The following is a 26,676-nucleotide window of genomic DNA, read 5'->3' as shown; positions in this document are numbered from 1 at the left end:
CCAATACCCAGTTGGAAGCAGAATATAAATTTCTGATGTCATAGGTCACATGGTTCGTCAGCCATCTTGGATTGAAAAACAATATCTTCAAACGTCTTTTTCTCTGAAACGGCTGAACAGATCCAGGCGAAACTCGACCACTATGACCGCCTCTCCTTGACGAATAAAAAGTTCCAACCCCTTTTGAGGTACGACGCAACGTTTGGCAGCCATATTGGATTGAAGGAAAAATATTAATTAATGTTTACTCTGGTACTACTGCATCAATAAATGTGAAGCATCACCTTTATGGTGCAACAGTCATGCGGAATGAGGGTTTGAAATTTCAACGGGATCGGGCGCAGGGTTTGGCAGCCATGTTGGTTTTAAGAAAAATATTAAATAATGTTTTCTCTGGAACTGCTTAACCTAGCGAAGCGAAAATTTGCACTTATCGTCTACAATTGTGTTTGCACATGTGGTGAAAATTATGACATCAGAAGTCACATGGTTTGGCCGCCATCTTGGATTGAAGGATAAATATTAATTAATGTTTACTCTGGAACCGCTTCCTCTGTATATGCGAAACTTCACATTTATAATTCAGGTGACATGCGAAACAAAAGTTTAAAATTTCAACCTGATCGGTCACGCGGTTTGGGAGCCAGAATTATTTAATTATTTGAATCTAGAAGCCAGTAATAACGAAATTGAACGCTTTGTGCTGCCCGGTTCAGAACTCGTCTGTTCCGCGCCCTCTCGAAGCAGGCCTCTGTTTGTATCACTATTAAATAATGTTTTTCTCTGGCACCGCTTATCCTTTCAATGCGAAACTTTGCGACTGTCATCTGCAGAAAGTCCCATGTTGTATCAAAGGCCGACACGTCTGGGTACCCGGTCATCACTGCCAGCAGTTATAAAGTGGCAGTTCTAGTTATTAGGGTACCCTGTGAGTACAGGGTACCCTATTGTTTTTCTTCTGTTTATTATTATTATTATTATTTTTCTTTTTCCGCCGGCATTTTGCACCCTTTTTCGCTTTAAAAACCATTTTCTCTGGGATACTAAGTCCGATCGACAGAAAATTTTCACCACAGTATGTATCTTTTTTGATAGCACAATCACGTTATAATTATGACGTCATTGGTCACGTGGTACGGTCGCCATCTTGAAAAAAGCGATAAACTTTGGACATCTGTATCTCGGAAACCGTGCAATGGAAAATTTTTCGCTTGATACATTTTACTAAGCTCCCTATGGGGAACACGTGTGATTTTTCGTGACGTCATAGGTGAAGCGATATTCCAGTGAAAATTCGTCAAGTAGAACGCCATATAGGAAAAATCTGAAAAATTCTGAGCATCATCTACGCCTAAAATTGCTGCGGAAAATGTTTTTCTTGACGTCATCGATGACGTAATTCGGCCGCCATCTTGTTTTTTAGTGTTTTTTAAAAAAAAATCTTCTTCTCCAGAAGGGCTGGACAGATTAAGGCGAAACTTTACAGGTACATTCCCCCTGATGTCCTCTTTCAAGTTTGTTAATTTGTTGTTGATACGTCACATGGTTTGGCGGCCATCTTGAAAAAACCCTAAAACCTTCAAACATCTTCTTCTCCAGAAGCGCTGGTCCCATGAAGGCGAGATTTCACAACTATATTCGGGACATGTATGCGATGCAAGTTTGTTAATTTCAAAGTGATAGGTCACATGGTTTGGCCGCCATGTTGGATTTAAGAAAAATATTAAATAATGTTTTCTCTGGTATTTCATAAGCCATCGAAGCGAAAATTTGCAATTGCCTTCCTCCCTCAAGTCTGCATACATGGTAAAAAATTTTTACCTCAGAAGTCACATGGTTTGGCGGCCATCTTGGATAGAAAAATAGACCTTATCCGATTTTCACGAAACTTCACACACTTGTTCGGGTCGACGATGGAAAGCAGAATTTAAATTTATGATATCATAGGTCACAAGGTTCGGCAGCCATCTTGGATTGAAAATGAATAAATTTTAAAAATCTTCTTCTCCAGAAGGGCAAGACAGATTAAGACGAAACTTCACAGATATATTCCCCATGAGATCCTTTCTCAAGTTTGTTAATTTCTTCTTGATCGGTCACATGGTTTGGCGGCCATCTTGAAAAAACCCTAAAACCTTCAAACATCTTCTTCTCCAGAAGCGCTGGTCCACTGAAGGGGAGATTTCAGAACTATATTCGGGAGAGTAAGGCGATATAAGTTTGTTAATTTCGAATTGATAAGTCACATGGTTTGGCCGCCATCTTGGATTTAAGAAAAATATTAAATAATGTTTTCTCTGGAACCGCTTAACCAAACGAATCGAAAATTTGTAATTATCATCGAGAGGGCATTATGCACGCATGATAAAAATTATGACGTCACACGTCACATGGTTTGGCGGCCATCTTGGATAGAAAAACGCACCTTAACCGATTAACACGAAACTTCACAACCGTGTTCCAATACCCAGTTGGAAGCAGAATATAAATTTCTGATGTCATAGGTCACATGGTTCGTCAGCCATCTTGGATTGAAAAACAATATCTTCAAACGTCTTTTTCTCTGAAACGGCTGAACAGATCCAGGCGAAACTCGACCACTATGACCGCCTCTCCTTGACGAATAAAAAGTTCCAACCCCCTTTTGAGGTACGACGCAACGTTTGGCAGCCATATTGGATTGAAGGAAAAATATTAATTAATGTTTACTCTGGTACTACTGCATCAATAAATGTGAAGCATCACCTTTATGGTGCAACAGTCATGCGGAATGAGGGTTTGAAATTTCAACGGGATCGGGCGCAGGGTTTGGCAGCCATGTTGGTTTTAAGAAAAATATTAAATAATGTTTTCTCTGGAACTGCTTAACCTAGCGAAGCGAAAATTTGCACTTATCGTCTACAATTGTGTTTGCACATGTGGTGAAAATTATGACATCAGAAGTCACATGGTTTGGCCGCCATCTTGGATTGAAGGATAAATATTAATTAATGTTTACTCTGGAACCGCTTCCTCTGTATATGCGAAACTTCACATTTATAATTCAGGTGACATGCGAAACAAAAGTTTAAAATTTCAACCTGATCGGTCACGCGGTTTGGGAGCCAGAATTATTTAATTATTTGAATCTAGAAGCCAGTAATAACGAAATTGAACGCTTTGTGCTGCCCGGTTCAGAACTCGTCTGTTCCGCGCCCTCTCGAAGCAGGCCTCTGTTTGTATCACTATTAAATAATGTTTTTCTCTGGCACCGCTTATCCTTTCAATGCGAAACTTTGCGACTGTCATCTGCAGAAAGTCCCATGTTGTATCAAAGGCCGACACGTCTGGGTACCCGGTCATCACTGCCAGCAGTTATAAAGTGGCAGTTCTAGTTATTATTATTATTATTATTTTTCTTTTTCCGCCGGCATTTTGCACCCTTTTTCGCTTTAAAAACCATTTTCTCTGGGATACTAAGTCCGATCGACACAAAATTTTCACCACAGTATGTATCTTTTTTGATAGCACAATCACGTTATAATTATGACGTCATTGGTCACGTGGTACGGTCGCCATCTTGAAAAAAGCGATAAACTTTGGACATCTGTATCTCGGAAACCGTGCAATGGAAAATTTTTTCGCTTGATACATTTTACTAAGCTCCCTATGGGGAACACGTGTGATTTTTCGTGACGTCATAGGTGAAGCGATATTCCAGTGAAAATTCGTCAAGTAGAACGCCATATAGGAAAAATCTGAAAAATTCTGAGCATCATCTACGCCTAAAATTGCTGCGGAAAATGTTTTTCTTGACGTCATCGATGACGTAATTCGGCCGCCATCTTGTTTTTTAGTGTTTTTTAAAAAAAATCTTCTTCTCCAGAAGGGCTGGACAGATTAAGGCGAAACTTTACACGTACATTCCCCCTGATGTCCTCTTTCAAGTTTGTTAATTTGTTGTTGATACGTCACATGGTTTGGCGGCCATCTTGAAAAAACCCTAAAACCTTCAAACATCTTCTTCTCCAGAAGCGCTGGTCCCATGAAGGCGAGATTTCACAACTATATTCGGGACATGTATGCGATGCAAGTTTGTTAATTTCAAAGTGATAGGTCACATGGTTTGGCCGCCATGTTGGATTTAAGAAAAATATTAAATAATGTTTTCTCTGGTATTTCATAAGCCATCGAAGCGAAAATTTGCAATTGCCTTCCTCCCTCAAGTCTGCATACATGGTAAAAAATTTTTACCTCAGAAGTCACATGGTTTGGCGGCCATCTTGGATAGAAAAATAGACCTTATCCGATTTTCACGAAACTTCACACACTTGTTCGGGTCGACGATGGAAAGCAGAATTTAAATTTATGATATCATAGGTCACAAGGTTCGGCAGCCATCTTGGATTGAAAATGAATAAATTTTAAAAATCTTCTTCTCCAGAAGGGCAAGACAGATTAAGACGAAACTTCACAGATATATTCCCCATGAGATCCTTTCTCAAGTTTGTTAATTTCTTCTTGATCGGTCACATGGTTTGGCGGCCATCTTGAAAAAACCCTAAAACCTTCAAACATCTTCTTCTCCAGAAGCGCTGGTCCACTGAAGGGGAGATTTCAGAACTATATTCGGGAGAGTAAGGCGATATAAGTTTGTTAATTTCGAATTGATAAGTCACATGGTTTGGCCGCCATCTTGGATTTAAGAAAAATATTAAATAATGTTTTCTCTGGAACCGCTTAACCAAACGAATCAAATTTGTAATTATCATCGAGAGGGCATTATGCACGCATGATAAAAATTATGACGTCACACGTCACATGGTTTGGCGGCCATCTTGGATAGAAAAACGCACCTTAACCGATTAACACGAAACTTCACAACCGTGTTCCAATACCCAGTTGGAAGCAGAATATAAATTTCTGATGTCATAGGTCACATGGTTCGTCAGCCATCTTGGATTGAAAAACAATATCTTCAAACGTCTTTTTCTCTGAAACGGCTGAACAGATCCAGGCGAAACTCGACCACTATGACCGCCTCTCCTTGACGAATAAAAAGTTCCAACCCCCTTTTGAGGTACGACGCAACGTTTGGCAGCCATATTGGATTGAAGGAAAAATATTAATTAATGTTTACTCTGGAACTACTGCATCAATAAATGTGAAACATCACCTTTATGGTGGAACGCTCATGCGGAATGAGGGTTTGAAATTTCAACGGGATCGGGCCCAGGGTTTGGCAGCCATGTTGGTTTTAAGAAAAATATTAAATAATGTTTTCTCTGGAACTGCTTAACCTGGAGAAGCGAAAATTTGCACTTATAGTCTCCCATCGTGTTTGCACATGTGGTGAAAATTATGACATCACAAGTCACATGGTTTGGCCGCCATCTTGGATTGAAGGATAAATATTAATTAATGTTTACTCTGGAACGGCTGCCTCTATATATGAGAAACTTCAAATTTATAATTCAGGTGACATGCGAAACAAAAGTTTAAAATTTCAACCTGATCGGTCACGCGGTTTGGGAGCCAGAATTATTTAATTATTTGAATCTGGAAGCCAGTTCTTACGAAATTGAATGCTTTGTGCTGCCCGGTTCGCAACTCGTCTGTTCCGCGCCCTCTCGAAGCAGGCCTGTGTTTGTATCACCATTAAATAATGTTTTCTCTGGCACCGCTTATCCTGTGAATGCAAAACTTTGCGACTCTGATTTAAGTCTCATGTTGTATCAGTTGTGTCAAAGGCACTTCTGGGTACCCGGTCATCACTGCCAGCAGTTATAAAGTGGCAGTTCTAGTTATTATTATTTTTCTTTTTCCGCCGGCATTTTGCACCCTTTTTCGCTTTAAAAACCATTTTCTCTGGGATACTAAGTCCGATCGACACAAAATTTTCACCACAGTATGTATCTTTTTTGATAGCACAATCACGTTATAATTATGACGTCATTGGTCACGTGGTACGGTCGCCATCTTGAAAAAAGCGATAAACTTTGGACATCTGTATCTCGGAAACCGTGCAATGGAAAATTTTTTCGCTTGATACATTTTACTAAGCTCCCTATGGGGAACACGTGTGATTTTTCGTGACGTCATAGGTGAAGCGATATTCCAGTGAAAATTCGTCAAGTAGAACGCCATATAGGAAAAATCTGAAAAATTCTGAGCATCATCTACGCCTAAAATTGCTGCGGAAAATGTTTTTCTTGACGTCATCGATGACGTAATTCGGCCGCCATCTTGTTTTTTAGTGTTTTTAAAAAAAAAATCTTCTTCTCCAGAAGGGCTGGACAGATTAAGGCGAAACTTTACACGTACGTTCCCCCTGATGTCCTCTTTCAAGTTTGTTAATTTGTTGTTGATACGTCACATGGTTTGGCGGCCATCTTGAAAAAACCCTAAAACCTTCAAACATCTTCTTCTCCAGAAGCGCTGGTCCCATGAAGGCGAGATTTCACAACTATATTCGGGACATGTATGCGATGCAAGTTTGTTAATTTCAAAGTGATAGGTCACATGGTTTGGCCGCCATGTTGGATTTAAGAAAAATATTAAATAATGTTTTCTCTGGTATTTCATAAGCCATCGAAGCGAAAATTTGCAATTGCCTTCCTCCCTCAAGTCTGCATACATGGTAAAAAAATTTTTACCTCAGAAGTCACATGGTTTGGCGGCCATCTTGGATAGAAAAATAGACCTTATCCGATTTTCACGAAACTTCACACACTTGTTCGGGTCGACGATGGAAAGCAGAATTTAAATTTATGATATCATAGGTCACAAGGTTCGGCAGCCATCTTGGATTGAAAATGAATAAATTTTAAAAATCTTCTTCTCCAGAAGGGCAAGACAGATTAAGACGAAACTTCACAGATATATTCCCCATGAGATCCTTTCTCAAGTTTGTTAATTTCTTCTTGATCGGTCACATGGTTTGGCGGCCATCTTGAAAAAACCCTAAAACCTTCAAACATCTTCTTCTCCAGAAGCGCTGGTCCACTGAAGGGGAGATTTCAGAACTATATTCGGGAGAGTAAGGCGATATAAGTTTGTTAATTTCGAATTGATAAGTCACATGGTTTGGCCGCCATCTTGGATTTAAGAAAAATATTAAATAATGTTTTCTCTGGAACCGCTTAACCAAACGAATCGAAAATTTGTAATTATCATCGAGAGGGCATTATGCACGCATGATAAAAATTATGACGTCACACGTCACATGGTTTGGCGGCCATCTTGGATAGAAAAACGCACCTTAACCGATTAACACGAAACTTCACAACCGTGTTCCAATACCCAGTTGGAAGCAGAATATAAATTTCTGATGTCATAGGTCACATGGTTCGTCAGCCATCTTGGATTGAAAAACAATATCTTCAAACGTCTTTTTCTCTGAAACGGCTGAACAGATCCAGGCGAAACTCGACCACTATGACCGCCTCTCCTTGACGAATAAAAGTTCCAACCCCCTTTTGAGGTACGACGCAACGTTTGGCAGCCATATTGGATTGAAGGAAAAATATTAATTAATGTTTACTCTGGTACTACTGCATCAATAAATGTGAAGCATCACCTTTATGGTGCAACAGTCATGCGGAATGAGGGTTTGAAATTTCAACGGGATCGGGCGCAGGGTTTGGCAGCCATGTTGGTTTTAAGAAAAATATTAAATAATGTTTTCTCTGGAACTGCTTAACCTAGCGAAGCGAAAATTTGCACTTATCGTCTACAATTGTGTTTGCACATGTGGTGAAAATTATGACATCAGAAGTCACATGGTTTGGCCGCCATCTTGGATTGAAGGATAAATATTAATTAATGTTTACTCTGGAACCGCTTCCTCTGTATATGCGAAACTTCACATTTATAATTCAGGTGACATGCGAAACAAAAGTTTAAAATTTCAACCTGATCGGTCACGCGGTTTGGGAGCCAGAATTATTTAATTATTTGAATCTAGAAGCCAGTAATAACGAAATTGAACGCTTTGTGCTGCCCGGTTCAGAACTCGTCTGTTCCGCGCCCTCTCGAAGCAGGCCTCTGTTTGTATCACTATTAAATAATGTTTTTCTCTGGCACCGCTTATCCTTTCAATGCGAAACTTTGCGACTGTCATCTGCAGAAAGTCCCATGTTGTATCAAAGGCCGACACGTCTGGGTACCCGGTCATCACTGCCAGCAGTTATAAAGTGGCAGTTCTAGTTATTATTATTTTTCTTCCGCCGTAAATTTGCAAAATTTCCAAATTTTTTCGCTTTAAATGCCATTTTCTCAGAAATGGTAAGACCAATCGACACAAAATTTTCACCAAATATGTATCTTTTTTGATAGCATACATAATTGATAATTATGACGTCATAGGTCACGTGGTACGGGCGCCATCTTGAAAAAACAGAAAAACTTTGGAGCTCTGTATCTCTGAAATCTTCTAGGGTAAAAAAAATTTCGCTTCATACATTTTAACAAGCTCCCTCTCGGGAACACGTGTGATTTTTCGTGACGTCATCAGTGAAGAGGTATCCCAGTGAAAATTCGTCAAGTAGAACGCCACATGGCAAAAATTTGAAATTTCTTGAGCGTCATCTACACAAAAATTCATCGCAGAAAAAAAATATTTTGTCGTCATCGGTGACGTAATTCGGCCGCCATGTTGTTTTGAAAATTTTTTTTTAAAAAATCTTCTTCTCCAGAAGGGCTGGACAGATTAAGGCGAAACTTTACAGGTACATTCCCCCTGATGTCCTCTTTCAAGTTTGTTAATTTGTTGTTGATACGTCACATGGTTTGGCGGCCATCTTGAAAAAACCCTAAAACCTTCAAACATCTTCTTCTCCAGAAGCGCTGGTCCCATGAAGGCGAGATTTCACAACTATATTCGGGATATGTATGCGATGCAAGTTTGTTAATTTCAAAGTGATAGGTCACATGGTTTGGCCGCCATGTTGGATTTAAGAAAAATATTAAATAATGTTTTCTCTGGTATTTCATAAGCCATCGAAGTGAAAATTTGCAATTGCCTTCCTCCCTCAAGTCTGCATACATGGTAAAAAACTTTTACCTCAGAAGTCACATGGTTTGGCGGCCATCTTGGATGGAAAAATAGACCTTATCCGATTTTCACGAAACTTCACACACTTGTTTGGGTCGACGATGGAAAGCAGAATTTAAATTTATGATATCATAGGTCACAAGGTTCGGCAGCCATCTTGGATTGAAAATGAATAAATTTTAAAAATCTTCTTCTCCAGAAGGGCAAGACAGATTAAGACGAAACTTCACAGATATATTCCCCATGAGGTCCTTTCTCAAGTTTGTTAATTTCTTCTTGATCGGTCACATGGTTTGGCGGCCATCTTGAAAAACCCGAAAACCTTCAAACATCTTCTTCTCCAGAAGCGCTGGTCCACTGAAGGGGAGATTTCAGAACTATATTCGGGAGAGTAAGGCGATATAAGTTTTGTTAATTTCGAATTGATAAGTCACATGGTTTGGCCGCCATCTTGGATTTAAGAAAAATATTAAATGTTTTCTCTGGAACCGCTTAACCAAACGAATCGAAAATTTGTAATTATCATCGAGAGGACATTATGCACGCATGATAAAAATTATGACGTCACAGGTCACATGGTTTGGCGGCCATCTTGGATAGAAAAACGCACCTTTACCGATTAACACGAAACTTCACAAACGTGTTCCAATACCCAGTTGGAAGCAGAATATAAATTTCTGATGTCATAAGTTGCATGGTTCGTCAGCCATCTTGGATTGAAAAACAATATCTTCAAACGTCTTTTTCTCTGAAACGGCTGAACAGATCCAGGCGAAACTCGACCACTATGACCGCCTCTCCATGACGAATAAAAAGTTCCCACCCCCTTTTGAGGTACGATGCAACGTTTGGCAGCCATATTGGATTGAAGGAAAAATATTAATTAATGTTTACTCTGGTACTACTGCATCAATAAATGTGAAACATCACCTTTATGGTGCAACGGTCATGCGGAATGAGGGTTTGAAATTTCAACGGGATCGGGCCCAGGGTTTGGCAGCCATGTTGGTTTTAAGAAAAATATTAAATAATGTTTTCTCTGGAACTGCTTAACCTAGCGAAGCGAAAATTTGCACTTATCTTCTACAATTGTGTTTGCACACGTGGTGAAAATTATGACATCACAAGTCACATGGTTTGGCCGCCATCTTGGATTGAAGGATAAATATTAATTAATGTTTACTCTGGAACCACTGCTTCTATTTTTACGAAACTTCAAATTTCTAATTTAGCCGACATGAGAAACAAAAGTTTAAAATTTCAACCTGATCGGTCACGCAGTTTGGCAGCCAGAATTATTTATTTATTTGAATCTGTTCGCCAGTAATAAGGAAATTGAACGCTTTTTGCTGCCCGGTTCGCAGCTCTTCAGTCCCACGCCATATCGAAGCAGGCCTCTGTTTGCATCACTCTTCAATCATGTTTTTTCTGGAACCACTTTCCCCATGAATGCGAAACTTTGCGACTGTCATCTGCAGAAAGTCCCATGTTGTATCAAAGGCGGACGGACTGGGTACCCGGTCATCACTGCCAGCAGTTATAAAGTGGCAGTTCTAGTTATATTTATATTTCGACCTACGACCCCACATTTTAGCTGAAGAACTGGCTAAACCAAGTTATAAAATAACTAAGGCCTAACTAGCACTGTTATTCAATGTTTGTATATTTGTAATTTCTAGTTTTTTTTGGTTTTTTTTGTAAATATATATGATAAATGCTTATGATTGCCTTTCATGTTCTATTCCGAGCTATCCATATCTAAAATAAATTCAAGCTATTGACATCTTTGGAATTCATACTGTCAACTAATAGGACTGGTGATGATGATTTTGACAGTCAAGCGAAGGGGGTATGGGACCATGTTGGGCAATCCATTGGGGGTCTGGAATCATCAAAAGGTTAAGAACTCTTGGTCTAGAATGCCATTGTATGCTGTAGTGTTAAGATTTCCCTTCACTGGAACTCAGGGGCCAAGCCAAAACCATGAAAAACAACCCCAGACCATTATTCCTCCTCCACCAAACTTTACAGTTGGCACGATGCATTCGGGCTTGTAGTATTTTCCTGGCATCCGCCAAACCCAGATTCATCCGTCGCACTGCCAGATGATGAAGCATGATTCAACACTCCAGAGAACGATTTTCCACTGCTCCAGAGTCCAATGGTGGTGAGCTTGACACCACTCCAGCTGACGCTTGGAATTGCGCATGGTGATCTTATGCTTGTGTGTGGCTGCTTGGCCATGGAAAGCCATTTCATGAAGCTCTCGAGGAACAGTACTTGTGCTGCGTTGCTTCCAGAGTCAGTTTGGAATTCGGTTGTGAGTGTTGCAGCCGATGACAGACAATTTTTTCCACGCTACGTGCTTCAGCACTCGACGGTCCCGTTCTGTGTGCTTGTGTGGCCAACCACTTCGCAGCTGAGCTGATGCTGCTCCTAGATGTTTCCACTTCACAATAACAGCACTTACAGTTGACCGGGGCAGCTCTAGCAGGGCATAAATTTGATGACCTGACTTGTTGGAAAGGTGGCATCCGATGACGGTGCCACATTGAAAGTCACTGAGCTCTTCAGTGTGGCCCATTCTCCAGCCAGTGATTGTCTATGGAGATTGCATGGCTGTGTGCTTCATTTTATACACCTGTCAGCAATGGGTGTGGATGAAATAGCCGAATCCACTAATTAGAAGGGGTGTCCGCATACTTTTGGTCATGTGGTGTGTGAGTGTGTGTATATAACACACATTTGTTTGACCATGTACTTCAGCCTTTGGGCTGAATTACATGAGTACACTTGTTTGATAAGCTTTGTTGAACCATGTGCTTTGGCTGTGGGGCTGAGATGCATGTCCTCAGCTTTGTGCAATGTTATATTTTTGGTGAAACCTTTTCATATCTAAAAAGCAGTCTCAAAAGAGATTGCCAATGGTTATCAAAGTTATTTTATGACCATGCATTCTGACCCTGTGTGTTAGGATGCATGTGTTTGTTTGATCAACGATTCTGGCCCTATGGGGTGGGATATGTGTGTTTGACTACTTGTTTTATCCTCCAGAACGAAGTGCATGTGTACACACGTTTGACAGGATTGGAAAGATTTATTTCATTACCCTTCGCTCACAAAGCGAAAAGTGGGGTTAAGCGATCAGTCATGTACTTGTGCCGTGTGTACGTATGTGTCTGCATTTTTTATAAAGTACATGTGTACGTACGTCTGCATTAAAAAAAATAATTTTCTCAGCAATGGTTGGTATTATTAACACTAGATTTTCCAAATAGGCGTTGCCACATCCTTTTAAGTCATAATTATGACATCATAGGTCACGTGGTGCAGGTGTCATCTTGGAAAAACCGAAAAACTTTGCACCTCTATAATCTTTGAAACCGCTCCGTGGAAAAAAAATTATACATGGCTCATTGTCAAGTACTCCTCATATGGAATAAGATACGTTAATGATGACATCATCGGTGTCTTCATAATTCGACAAGTGCAACACTTGATCTGGTCAGTATGAAAAAAAATTCTCGGCAATCACCGAAACTGTTAACTGATCAATGCAAAACTTTTATTCATCAGCTACCCATGAGAAATATAGTTTGTTAAAAGTAGCATCATTGGTCACTGGTCTGGTACCATATTGGATCAAAGAAGAAGAAAAAAAAAAACCTTTAAAAAACAAAACAGTTGGCTTGCATCAATTCCTTCTCAGAACGGCGTAGGATAAGTATTCTATGAATACCATCTTGTTGAAAAAGGTGGTCTTATTAGGCATCTCTGTATTGATTTCTAAGTGATGGACTGGCATTGCTTTAAACAATAAATATTTTTTTTAAGATGGCTGGTTGACCTGTGGATCACATTACGGCAGCTGATACTGCTCGTGTGCAGTCCTGTGTTGTTTTTTTTTTTTTTTCCAGAATCCGCTTACTGCAGACTGCACATTAAGCCAGAAGTACCTTTTGAACGTGTGTGTGTGTGTGTGTGTGTGTGTGTGTGTGTGTGTGTGTGTGTGTGTGTGTGTGTGTGTGCGTGCGTGCGTGCGTGCGTGCGTGCGCGCGCGCGTGTTTATTGATCTCATCGGCTTCTTCAGAGGTGGTGCACTGATATTTCACCTGTCTAGCGTGGGTTTGATTTTATCAGGTTGATGTTTGGCATGGAAGGTGTTGCATTAATGTGTTGCCATCCCACAGAACGACATTGAGCTTTGTGTGGAGTCGGCAAGTTATCGCAGGCACCTTGAAAAAAATTCAAAATTCCTGCCCTGATTATCATTACGAAGGCAAAGGCAAACCATGCAGTGCAATCCTTATCATGGTGGGACTGCACATGACAGACAGACAGACAGACAAGCCAGTAGGTGGATATGGGTAGTCGATCAAGTCGAATTTAGTAGTTTTGCAGCCGTTACTAGCCAACAAAAGCGTCCATAGCAACGGTTCTTTCTCACACATAACTAGGACATACCATGAATCTACCATACCAGTTTCATGTATATCTGACTCATCGTCTCTGAGATATAACTAACTTCGTTTTTTTATTGTTTTCGACCAGGGTTCATTCAAAGTCTGTCTTCTCCGACAGTTTTCATTGGATCCGGCTGGAAATTTTTGACAATATGGCTGAATTTACTGCCCACAGTCGCTCGTGGCCCGATTTTTGATTTTCGAAAAAAATAATTTTTGAGATTTTTTTTGAAAATTTCAAAGAGCCGTTGCTAGGCAACGGATGGGTCCATAGCAACGGTTCTCATTTGCACACAACTAGGTCATGGTATGAACCTACCAACCAAGTTTCATCGAAATCGCCATTGTATTAATGGAGCACTGGACCAAACAGACATACATACAAACAGACAAACATATCGACGGAAATACTGATAATAAGGGTAGACTAGATCGACTACCCAACACAGAGAGACGTGGAGGAAAACTTTGGGGCAACTTCAAAGGGCAGCCCCTGAAGATGTTGCCTTTTTATCAGCTCGATAATTGACAAAGCAGTTTGAATCTTTATCCTCTTAACTGGTTGAGAGGAAACCCTTTTCAGTTGGTGATGGGAATCTTATAAAGGCAACATCCGTCCGTCCATTCCTGTCTGCACTCTAACTCCCAAAGTTTTCAACTTTCACGTTTCATATTTGGTACATAGGTACAGACTGTGGAGACGGTGTGTCGCGACATACGTTCGTCATCTAAAGTGGTTGTCATGGCAACCAGGATGCTGTTTTACATGCAGTAGCACAATTCTGTATATATCTTCTTGTTCGGGCTATATTGTGCTCACTTGCACTCTTGTTTTTCATGTGATTAAAAGTAAAATTCTTAACACAATGATGTCCTTTTAATAGGTGTAATTTCATCTCGCAATATCATCCTTCTTCCTCCCCCTCATCTCCCACTCCGGTTCATACATAAATATATGGCCTCTCTTGTTCTGAGTGCTTATCTAATGGTGAGTATAACAAGCTTATTCAATTATTTGGCAGCAGCACACTTCATTCCCACCTTGTAATGTATTTTATGATAATGCATCGACATAGTCCTTCCTTACAAGGCACATTCATCCCGATTCCCAGCGTGAAATGCGATAGATTTCAGATGCTTGTTAGTCTCATCAGCAATTTTATCACTTCCTTTAAATTTCACAGTTTGTTTTCTTGTTGTCATCATCCAGGCTTCGCAAGAACCTCAAGTCCTTGATAATTGTCCATCCGTCATGGTTCATCCGCGCACTGCTTGCTGTAACACGACCATTTATCAGGTGAGTTTATTGATTGATTGATTGTTGTATTTGATGATTTTTTTTTTTTGAAACCTACCATTTTATTATCTAAATTCTGCACGAACAACAGCCATCTTTTCACTTTTAAATTAATTTGTACTTCCCACCTCAACATGACCATAGATGTAATTTTTGAAGTATCTATTCTCCACCTGCCTACCCCCTTACTTCCCATTTGTTCTTTTCTCTGTAGCTCTAAGTTCAGCCGCAAGATCCGCTATGTTAACAGTCTGGGTCAGCTGGCCAAATGTGTGCCAATGCAGCACATAACGATTCCAGAATGCATTGCACAGTACGTATACCTTCAAGCACAATTCTACATGGCATGCATTATCTTGGGATTATGGAGAGTTGTTGGCTCTTCCCCTTATTCATTGGCTTTTGCACTGGATTCATTCTAGTTTTGTTGTCTCTACTCCCTGTGTCATTTCTCTTTTAAGTAAATCTATACATATAATAAATGTCAGGGTGTCAGTCAGTCAATCAGTCAGTCTGTTTGTCTCCTCCATAACTCCAAAACTATGAAACCTAGCGGCTTGAAACTTTGCACGCCTACAAAGGGAACTCTAAGGGAGTGCAAGAATGAAAACTGGGTATTTGGGTAAATTTAAACACCACTTTTGAAGATAATTTGTGGCTTACCTTCATGAAAGGCTTATCCTTTGTCAGCCCAACTCACCTTGCAGGTGTCTTAGCCACCATTTTGATTCGGCTTACTCAAAAATCCTTGCCTTGGAAACGTGATCTACTCTCATGGACTAATTCCAGGATATAATCGGAATATGATTTCGGTTTTGAGGATCGGATCTCATGGACTAAATATGCGTCAAAATCTGGAAATGTTAAGAAAATACCGATTGTTATAATTAAGTATATTTACTTGAAGAAAGTCAACTAAGCCCCCTCCTCTTCTATATTTAGCAAAGCGACAGGTGGGATTTTGTGAACTTACTCCTCTGAGCTCCCAAGGTTGATTGCGATGGATACCTGTGTAATTGGTGAGATGGTGAGCTCCGATCATCAAATATGGTCTCAGATGTGAAAAATAACTCTTACAATGATCGGTAAGATAGGTGAATGAGTTGTGTACCTCTTATTCAAAAAACGAAAATAGTACAAACACAACCTATGTATTGCTTTAAAGGTAATTTTACTGCTCATCTAATGACATAATTCTCAAGGGTGAAAGAAGAGTTTATAGAAAAAAGGTTACTAACTTGCTAACTTATCGAAATAAACACCTTGGAAAATTTTTAAAACGAGATATTTTGATCCATACCTATCTAGTACGAGAACGAGATATATCCATACCTATCCATACGAGATACTCATACCTATCTAGTTGTTTAGAGTGCGTTCCGATTGTCTGGCAACAAAACAGATTTCAAATATATTTTTCATATGGTCAACTATATGTGGGCTACTTGAGAGTTGGAACACCAAACAATTTACATGTTCTGGCTCTTGATGGAAAAACATTCAATATTGTCATCCCAAAAGCATTTCAACAATATGTTCAATTTTGATGATATTTCTGTTGAATATTTTGCAGCTTGATAAATAAAATGTTTTTCTCTAAATATGTCCTTCATTGTGGTAGTCTAATAGATGTACGTTAGATCCTGGGGAACGTTGGGTACCTTTGTGGGAGGACGGAGGAAAAGGGTGGAGGAGAGAGGGGAATGGGTGGGAGGAGGGACTCTGTGTTGCCCGGAAATGCTGGGTACCTTTGTGGGAGGAGGGAAGGAAAGGGTGGAGGTGGGAGGAGGGAGGGGAATGGGTGGAATGGGAAGCCAGAGGGAGGAAAGGGAGGGAAGGGGAGGGAGTGGGGTGAGAAGAGGGATGGAAAGGGTGGATGAGGGAGGGGAAGAGGTGGGGGGGGGAGTCTGGATTGAGAGAAGGAGGGAGGGTTGGGTGGGAAGAAGGACCTGTCATTGCTCAGCAACGCCGAGTACTTTTGCTTTCGTTCACACCCCTCCTCGCTTCCCCCTCCTTCCTCTTTCTCCCTCTCTCCCCACTCTCCCATCCTTCCTCTCTCACCCCTCAATCCTCTCTCACCCTTCCCCCTGCTCACTGTCCCCTTCCACCCTCCTGCCCCTCACTACACTCCCTCCCCCTCTGAGCTCCACTCCTCACCCTTCCTCGCTCACCCTCCTAACTTGCCTCTCTCTCCCCCCTTCCTTGCCCCACTCCTCACTCCACTCCCTTCACTCTTTTCCCCCTACTTTCTCCCCCCCTACTTTCTCTTCCCCCCTACTTTCTCTCCCCCTCTCCTTTCTCTCTCTCTCCCCCTCCTTTCTCTCTCCCCTCCTCCTTTCTCTCTCCCCCTCCTTTCTCTCTCCCCCCTCCTTTCTCTCCCCCTTCCATTCTCTCCCCCTCAATTATCTCCCCCTCAATTATCTCCCCCTCAATTATCTCCCCTCAATTCTCTCCCCCTCAATTCTCTCCCCCTCAATTCTCTCCCCCTCAATTCTCTCCCTCCTCAATTCTCTCCCCCTCAATTCTCTCCCTCCTCAATTCTCTCCCTCCTCAATTCTCTCCCTCCTCAATTCTCTCCCTCCTCAATTTTCTCCCTCCTCAATTCTCTCCCTCCTCAATTCTCTCCCTCCTCAATTCTCTCCCTCCTCAATTCTCTCCCTCCTCAATTCTCTCCCTCCTCAATTCTCTCCCTCCTCAATTCTCTCCCTCCTCAATTCTCTCCCTCCTCAATTCTCTCCCTCCTCAATTCTCTCCCTCCTCAATTCTCTCCCTCCTCAATTCTCTCCCCCCTCATTCGCTCTCTCCATTCCCCACCCTCCTCACCCACCTCTCTTTCTCTCTCTCCCACCCATTTTTCTCTCTCACCTCCTCTCTTTGTATTCCCGTCAGCGAAGCGACGGGTGGTATTTGCTCGTTTTATATACAAGAAGCTTATTCCCATGGCAGGGGAAAGACTGCCAGTTCAGCCATTTTGTCCGACCTTGGGGAGATATGAAATTATAACAGACTCCAGTTATTAGGGCATTGAGAGGAAAGACCAGCGCTGTCCTCTTGCAATTACGTATGTAATGATCGTTTGGTCATTCGCGGAGGTAGTAGACGACTGGCACAGATGGTCTGCCGAAGCAGACCCTCTGATGCGGCTACAGTCGTGCGTCGCTTAACGACGGGGATACGTTTTGAGAAATGCGTCATTCAAAGATTTCGTCATTGTGCGAACATCATAGAGTGTACTTACACAAACCTAGATGGCATATCCTACTAGACACCGAGGCTATATTGTATAGCCTATTGCTCCGAGGCTAACAACCTGTATAGCATGTTACTGTACTGAATACTGTCGGCAATTGTAACACAATGGCAAGTATTTGTGTATCTCAACATATCTAAACATAGAAAAGGTACAGTAAAAATACGGTATAAAAGATTTTGTTTTTAAATGGTGCACTTGTATCGGGCACTTTCCATGAATGGAGCTTGCAGGACTGGAAGTTGCTCTGGGTGAGTCAGTGAGTGAGTTGTGAGTGAATGTGAAGGCTGAGGACATTACTGTACACTACTGTAGATTTTATAAAGACTGTACACTTCGGCTACACTATATATATTGAATTTTTTTTTCTTTCTTCAATAATAAATAAACTTTAACTTCCTGTAACTTTTTTATTTTATTAACTTTTAATGTTTTTAAAAATTTTTTGACTCTTTTGTAATAACCCTAACCCTAAAACACAAAACACATTGTACAGCTGCACAAAAATATATATATTTTTTTCTTTTTAAACTTTTTTGTTAAAAACTAAGGCACAAACACACACACATTAGCCTCGGCCTATACAGGATCAAGATCGTCAATATCACTGTCTTCCACCTCTTGTCTCACTGTCCCATATCCAAGACAGACGGAAGATGCGTTAGTTTTACCTTTGCGCTGTTCATGACGGCCATGTGTGTTAGCGGCTGCTTACTTACAATCTCCTCACATCGATTACAGAAAGGTGAATAAATAGCGTTTGGATTTTATAAATAATCATTGCATCGATGTTATAATTTACAAATGAAGAAACGAGCACCTGTCAGTTGTGTGATATATTTTCGGAACAGTGCGAATGTTTTAACAACATAAAAAGCTTCACTAAAAATGAATTCGTGTTTTAATTTCTAGTGTAACGACAACGATTTATTCGCAGAATTCTTTAATTCAAAGGTAATTTACTTGCAAGAAGGTAAACGTGCAAAAAGTGGGTCAAATAGGGCAAAAATAGGGTTGTTTTAGGATGTTAGGTCAACATTGGGTCAGTTTGAACGCTGATTTTCTTGAATCCTGATTTAGCGTGACCCCAATTTTTTAACGATGACATTTTATGGACCGCAACGATCGTGTTATAATGGGGCCACACTGTAGTTGTTTATTATTATTATTATCAAGTATTATGTACTATACATAATTGTATGTGCTATACTGTACTTTTATATGACTGGCAGCTACGACATCACGAGGCGATAGGAATTTTTCAGCTCCATTATTATCTTATGGGACCACCGTCGTGTATGCGGTCCGTCGTTGACCAAAACGTTGTAATGCGGCACATGACTGTATTTATAAATGACAAAAGAATTGCAGCACATTGTTTTTTATTATTCCAACATAAACCATGTTACTTCCTGTTGTCTTTTTCCTTCCCTCATATCTCTCTCTCTCTCTCTCTCTCTGTTCATTCATTCCCTTACTGATTGTGCTCAATTGTTGCTGCACTGCCCCTTTGTCAGTTTAACATTCCTCTTCCATGACCCTCACTCTTGTAAAGCCCCCCAAGAAGAAAAATACATAAACATACAAAAATAGCAATCCCATCTCCTTTTATAGGAAGAGGGTTTATGACTTGTAAATGTCATCGTAAATCAATAACAGACCATTTCAAAGACATTCCCAAAATCATATGTTATAACTAAGAAAACAGCCGAGTCAGACATAGTGTTATGTTCTTGGGTTGTTGGGAGCAGGAGGGGAGGGAGGTGATGAGAGTCAGAGATAGAATTAAGGTTTTAACCTGTCTTACAATCGCAGTGAGGAAATAGTTGGTTTTTTTTCTTCCTGTATTGAGATCAATTTTTTGTGTGGTTGTTATTTGTATCACTGATGGGGGGGGGGGGGACAGTGTTGTCCAATTTAATGATTGGTTAGGTTAAAGACATTGTCTCATGTTTCACTCCCTCCTGCTCTGTCTGAAACTGGTTTGGATTCGGGCTGAGTAAGGGTGTCATGACGCTCGGTGATGAGGCCGTGGGACAGGTTGATGATTGGCTGAACTACATTAGACGTCCGGGCCTCAGTGGTCAAGATTGTGGCTTTCGCACCTGGTCATTGATATGCACATGGTTAATTAATACTGACTCTGCCCAAGAGATCTTAAAGCTGGGCCAGGCGAGGAGACTGAATAAAAGCTGAGACAGCTCCGTCTCGCTCTGTCACCGCTCTCCTCCTGGCTGCACCACAATTATATTGAAAGGGACAAACAAGTATATTGTTGTCCCTTTCAATATTCGTGATATAACAAGACAACAAGAGGGACAACAAGTACTTTGAAAGCAACAGCTTCCACACAGCACAAGTGTGGCCCATCGGTTAATTGAGCAAATACCATCCCAGCATATTTAGGGTCATGCAGTGGTGGATTAACGCACGGGCACGCAGGGCTCGTGCACAGAGCTCCGAGCTCATCGTTTTCCCTGATGTTTAACTGGACAGGACTATTACAAAATTAGAGGGTGAGGTTAGGTTCGTGGGGAAAGCAAATGGAATCATAACTATGTTTAACGTCTACAAATGCAACAATAATCACTAAAATTTGCATAATTCCTAATGTTTAAACATATCGAGATTGTTTTACAAATCCACACGATAAAACAACCCCTCATTAGAAAATGGACTAACCCATGTGCACAGCGGAACTTTGCAATTTTTTTTCCTTACAAATTAGAGCATCTGACCCAAGGATGAAATGAAATGACCCAAGCGGTGCTGAAAGGCGAAAAAAGCTCAACAACAGCGAAAAGAGTGAAAATCACCCGAAATTAACTTTTTTCGTTGCACAAGCGGAAGAACCAGAAAAGGGTCCTCGGTCTCGCACATGTGCAAAGGTGTGCTCAATTACCAATCAGCTTGCTATCGCTTGCTAAGTGAGCTGTTCCTTATCAACAGTTTCATTGGACTGCTTACTTGAGTGCTTAGGAGTGCTCCACAAAAAACTTTTAGCTCTTCCACGAGTCTCTATGTGTTAAAAAAAAAAAAAAAAATTTGGTAATTGAACACACCCCTGCAAGTGATGTGGTGTGTGTGTGTGTTCCATTACCAGTCAGCTTGTAGAGTGCTCCCCAACTGGCTTAATCACTCAAGCAAGCACCACAAAATGGTTGATAAGGAATGGCTGGCTTTGCAAGCGATAGCAAGTTGTTTTGGCATGGAACAGATTAACATGGCATTTTATTTCCATGGGCGGAAAAGGCAATAAAACATGGGAACTCCTCCTGATTTTTTTGTAGTCAATTCTAAAGCAACACAGGCTTAAGGCTAATGCAAAAATAACACAGCGTCCCCTTTTTTTTTATTATTTTATTTTTGTGGGGTTGGGGTGGTGGGTTTGGGCCTAAATATTTTTTGTGCCCATGGCCCCAAAAATCTTACTCTGCCTCTGGGGTCATGTGTGAAAATCCTACACAGGCCTGGTTGCCTAAAAAAAAATTCTCGTAATTTTGGCTTTGGGAAATCAATCTTAGAAACAAGAAAAAGTGAAAATGAAAAGCCCAACTTGTTCCATGTTTGATGAGCAACTGACAACTAAATGTACAGTGGCTGCAACAATTCGGTGACTGCGTCATAGATGGATAATCGGTTCATTTAAACAAAAGGTTTCTGATTGGCCTGTTCACCGACATTTAGCTGTTTTTTTTGTTGGGGGGGGGGGGGTTAAACCCTCTAGCAGCTTGCATTTGCGATCTCCAGCCACCACAGTTTTAAATACAACCACTGTACGGAATCTTGGCTTTTCCCACTCTCATTCTGTCTCTATTTAAAATGTTTTTTTTTTGTTTTTGTTAAATTAAAATTATTTTAAGATCAACTGTTCAAGACTGGGATCGACCTGTCAATCGAGATCAACTGGTAGAAGGCCACTGCTTTAGACCATCTCAAAACTTTTAAGTGCACACCACACAAACATTTATAGTCTTCTTGCAAAACACAGAATATACTGTTGTTCAGCAAATAATGCACAAACTCGATCCACCCAGAGAGTGGGTACTCTGTCACCTAATACATAAAGAAGAAAGTTTGTTTGTTTGTTTATGCATTTGGATCCTGCAGGAACCAGAGCAACAAACTTTACATGGCCTCCTCTTTCATCCAAAGGAAGGTCAACGGCTATGTTTGGATTAAAAATAAATTTACCCCAGATAAAACCAGATAATTGGTCTTCAGGCCTCGATCAAGTCTTGTGCTTATACACTGCCTGTGTTTTGTTTGTTTGTCCCCCCCCCGGGAGCGATTGAGTAATATGTATTGTTAAGATCGTAGGTTGAGGTTATAGTGATTTGTCAGCAACACAAATTTAATGATCATAATGTTTACACGTGTGCCTGTTATCATAAACCTGTGTGAAGGGATGTTTTTAATAACACCTCCGTGTTCAGGACTCGAGTAAGTATGTTGCTTACACACTGCCTTGGTTTTTCCCTGGGAGCGATGGAGTAATACGTTTTGTTAAGATCATACGTTGATGTTGTGATTTGTTGTCAACAACATAAATTTATTTGAGTATTTATTTGACTTTCCCCAGGCAATAGCGAGTACTTCAGCTAGTATTAAATAAAGTAAATCTCTGTACAGTATATGTGTTTGTCTACGTCTGAAAATCATGGAAATAAACAGAGCCTGGCCGGTCTCCACCAAATTTTTCACACGTGTTGGTAGTACACCCAGCCCCAGGGTCAGGTTATGGGGCCAAAAAGAGGGGGGGAGGGAGAGACACCTTAGGATTGTTTCTTGTACACACGCCGCAGTGCAAGTGGATCATTTGCCCCCGTTGGACTTGTCAGAAATGGGGGATTATGGATTTGGTGTCGATTTTTGTGTCGGTACATGTTTGCACGCGAGCGTCCGTAACCATATCTCGAACATGTATGGATCAATCTTATTTGTACTTGGCACGTCAACACATGATGGAATACATATGCACATCATTTTGTTTCATGATGCGATCAAAGATATTGATCAAAAATCAAGGATATTGCATATGCATGTCATTTTTCTTTTTTGGAGATCACATCCAAGATGGCCAACCGTCAGCCATTTTAGTTGTAAAAAACCCAATGTTGAGCACGTCCTCGACCATTTCTCGGAAACGCATTTACCGATGTTGTTCAAACTTCGCACACAGATAAGGAATTATGGCTTACATACGCCCTTATTTTTCTTTTTTTTTGAGATCAGATCCAAGTTGTGCGACTGGCGGCCATTTTGTTACTTAAATGTGTCCCCATCATTTATTGGACATGCATGATCCGATTTTGTTCAAACGTGGCACAAGCACAGTACATGATGGCATGCACTTACACCTAACTTTGTTTTGCAATCTGATCAAAGATGGCTGACTGGTAGACTGGTGGCCATTTTAGTTGTAAATAAATATCGGCTAGCCGTTTAACTCCGTACATCAAAATTACTAAAACAACAGCGACTATGACATTTTATGTCTTTTTATCTCCGCCACCGAAGATGAAGGAGGTTATGGTTTCACCACTTTCTGTTTGTTTGTCTGTGTACAGGATATCTCAAAAAGTTGTGTACGGATCCGGATGAAATTTTGTGGACAGGTCGGGTGTATGACAAGGACGAATTGATTAGATTTTGGTGAAGATCTGGATCTGGATAGTCAAATTTGCTAAGTGATTCTTCACCATTGAGAGATATAGGGCCAAAAACTATATATAGCACGATATCTCCAAAAGATGTGGATGGATTCGGATGAAACATGGTGAACACGTTGGGTGTTTGACAAGAAAGAATTGATTCAATTTTGGTGAAGATCTGAATCCGGATCTGGATATGAGAATTCTTTATTTTTTTAAAGTGATTCTTCACCATTGAGTGATAGGGCCAAAGACTACATATATATATATATATATATATATATATATATATATATATATATATATATATATATATATATATATATATATATATATATATATATATATATATACTGTATATGTAATGATATTTCAAATATGTATTGAGCCCGATATGTTCTCATGGATCAGGCATTACTTGGCAGAGGTATGCGCTCTACTGAGTGCCCTTCTCGTTTTTCCTTGTTGATGTATATGTATATATACATCCATAGATATACATACATATATATGTATATATATATATTTATATATTGTTGCGGGTTCGGTGAGAAGACCACTAGGTGGGGGAAGCTATGTCGATTCCCCCCAGACTCTCCGGAATTGTAGGCCATCGCACACGGATAATTCTGTGACGCAGCGGGTCGCTTAACCGACCGTGGATGCCAATAACTCAACCGCGTGACATCGGGTCCTCCAGTCTATGGGTTAATCAGGTTACCTAATTAATCACGTGGTTTACTTACCGGGGAACCATGCCCTCGGTACGCCTTGTCCAAACCGGATCACTCTACCGGACTGGATCACTTTACCGGATCGGATGCAGCCGAGCGACACTGCCAAGGACGTACCGGCTAAAAGGAACGGATCGTTGGGAGTAAAGTCCCGGCTAGAGTAGAATTTGGACCATGCTGGACCAATGGGAGAAAAGACAAAAACGAGCAGGGAACATTCCTAATAATGATAATTTATTTACAATGGGCGAGGAAAAATATGTGGCACAGTAAAGATTTATTCGGGAATGTAATGCAGAGATAGGGGAGAGAGGTGAGGTGCGACAATAATACAAGCAACTTATGAAAGCAGACACAGAGCAGACTTAACGTGAAATTAATAACAGCAACGACACTAATGATCTTCTCCAGACTTACTTAACAGACAGGCGCCAGCACACTCAGACACACACAGAAAAGGAAACCCTGATGAGAAGGGACTTTTGCAACCAGGGAGTGAGGGGAGTTGAGGTTATGCTCTCGGTACCTGGGCACCCGATGGCACGTTGCGCCACCAATACGTTTCGGGGGGGGGGATGCTCCGTGGCACGGTACCTGACAGTAGTCGCATTGTCTCTGACCCAAGCCGCACGTGTGGAGACTGTGTTCTGAAGGAGGAGCTTGAGTGGAGAAGGGCAGAGTCCAGAGTGCGAGGTTGGAGTATGGGCGGGACCAGGCAGGCGGGTGGACGAGGCGAGGCATGGGCGGAGATGAGAAGCAGGAAGTGAGAACAGAAACATACCGCGTGAAAACACACACACGACGGAGGAACTTCTCCATCTTTTATAGGGCCCGAAGCTCGGGGGGAGGAGCCATGCAGAATCCAACGTCATCGCCCGAATTGGGCGCTCTGATTGGCCCCGAACCCTCACGTGGCCCGCCAGCTTGGGCCGGAAACAGCCTCACGTAGTTTCTGGCAAAGCCATTCCAAACAGCGGGAATATTGCGCTCCGACTCCACAAGATGACATGAATTGCCCACACCAAAATCGGCACGCGAATCACAAGTAAATCTTCATCGGATCTGGACCCCTTGTCCTCGGATGAACCGACCATGGACCCGCGGTCTTCCGGAGAACCTCCTGGACTGACCATGTATCCTCCATCGGAGCCGCTTGCGGATCCCGGGGGTGTTCGCTCTGAGATCTCGGGTCATCGTGGACTGCACGTCGTGTCAGGTGAAGGACGGTACGCTGTGGTAACCGAGTCGAGGGGCAAGCAGGGCAGAGGGTACCGGTGGAATGTCGTGCTACACTCTGTGGTAGACGAGATGAGGGGTAAGCACGTGTTTCGTGCAGCGTGGGCGTCGTGCTGGCCGTGTAACACGCTGTGGTGTTTCATGCAGCGTGGGTGTCCTGCTGTGAAAAACACCATTCGTGCAGCCTCTCAAGAGGTATTTGTTCGCATGCCTTTCCAATTCAATCGGCGATTCTCCCCAGCTTATTGGAAGCTCAAATTGGCATTCCAGTAACTAGCGCACGTCACTCGCCGCACATGCTGGGTTTCAGGCTCGCCCGGGAACGAAACTCCGGATACAGCGGATCCTTCAAAAGCGTACGTGACTCGCGCACATGTCGGGTTTCAGGCTCGACCAGGAACGAGACTTCAGATACAGGGGATCCTTCAAAAGCGTATGTCACTCGCTGCACATGCTGGGTTTTGGGCTCGCCCGGGAACGAGACTCCGGATACAGTGGATCCTTCAAAAGTGTACGTGACTCGCCGCACATGTCGGGTTTCGGGCTCGACCGGGAACGAGACTCCGGATACAGCGGATCCTTCAAAAGCGTACGTGACTCGCGCACATGTCGGGTTTCGGGCTCGACCAGGAACGAGACTTCAGATACAGGGGATCCTTCAAAAGCGTATGTCACTCGCTGCACATGCTGGGTTTTGGGCTCGCCCGGGAACGAGACTCCGGATACAGCGGATCCTTCGAAAGCGTATGTGACTCGCCGCACATGTCGGGTTTTGGGTTCGCCCGGGAACGAGACTCCGGATACAGCGGATCCTTCAAAAGCGCACGTGACTCATTTATCCCAGGAAAGAAAAGAAGAGTGGGGATGAAATGAAAAGAAAATGATTTGGCAACCCCAACTATTAAATCATCGCAACGCACTCTCTGTTGTCCTGCTAAACAAAAGGAAGGGAACTATCTACACGTATAATAATGGCATAACTGTCTTGGGAGACCTATCTGCTGTCTG

General features: G+C 41.7%; 1 protein-coding gene across 5 annotated transcripts in view; it reads left to right on the top strand.

Annotated features, from left to right (window-relative positions):
• Positions 1-26,676, top strand: part of BNIP2 (BCL2 interacting protein 2) — a 113,022-nt gene that overhangs the window by 62,455 nt on the left and 23,891 nt on the right. For all 5 annotated transcript variants that reach the window (XM_085893069.1, XM_085893067.1, XM_085893065.1 and 2 more), the window contains 2 exons: positions 14,708-14,794; positions 15,009-15,107. In XM_085893069.1, coding sequence (XP_085749195.1) covers positions 14,708-14,794; positions 15,009-15,107 — 186 coding nt within the window. The remainder of the gene's footprint in view (positions 1-14,707; positions 14,795-15,008; positions 15,108-26,676) is intronic.

This window comes from Eptatretus burgeri, chromosome 8 (assembly GCF_056783735.1).
Source record: "Eptatretus burgeri isolate ZD-2024b chromosome 8, Ebu_testis_v1, whole genome shotgun sequence".
Lineage (NCBI taxonomy): Eukaryota > Metazoa > Chordata > Myxini > Myxiniformes > Myxinidae > Eptatretus > Eptatretus burgeri.
The sequence above is the reverse complement of the archived record's forward strand: the minus strand, read 5'-3'. Positions and strand labels throughout refer to the sequence as shown.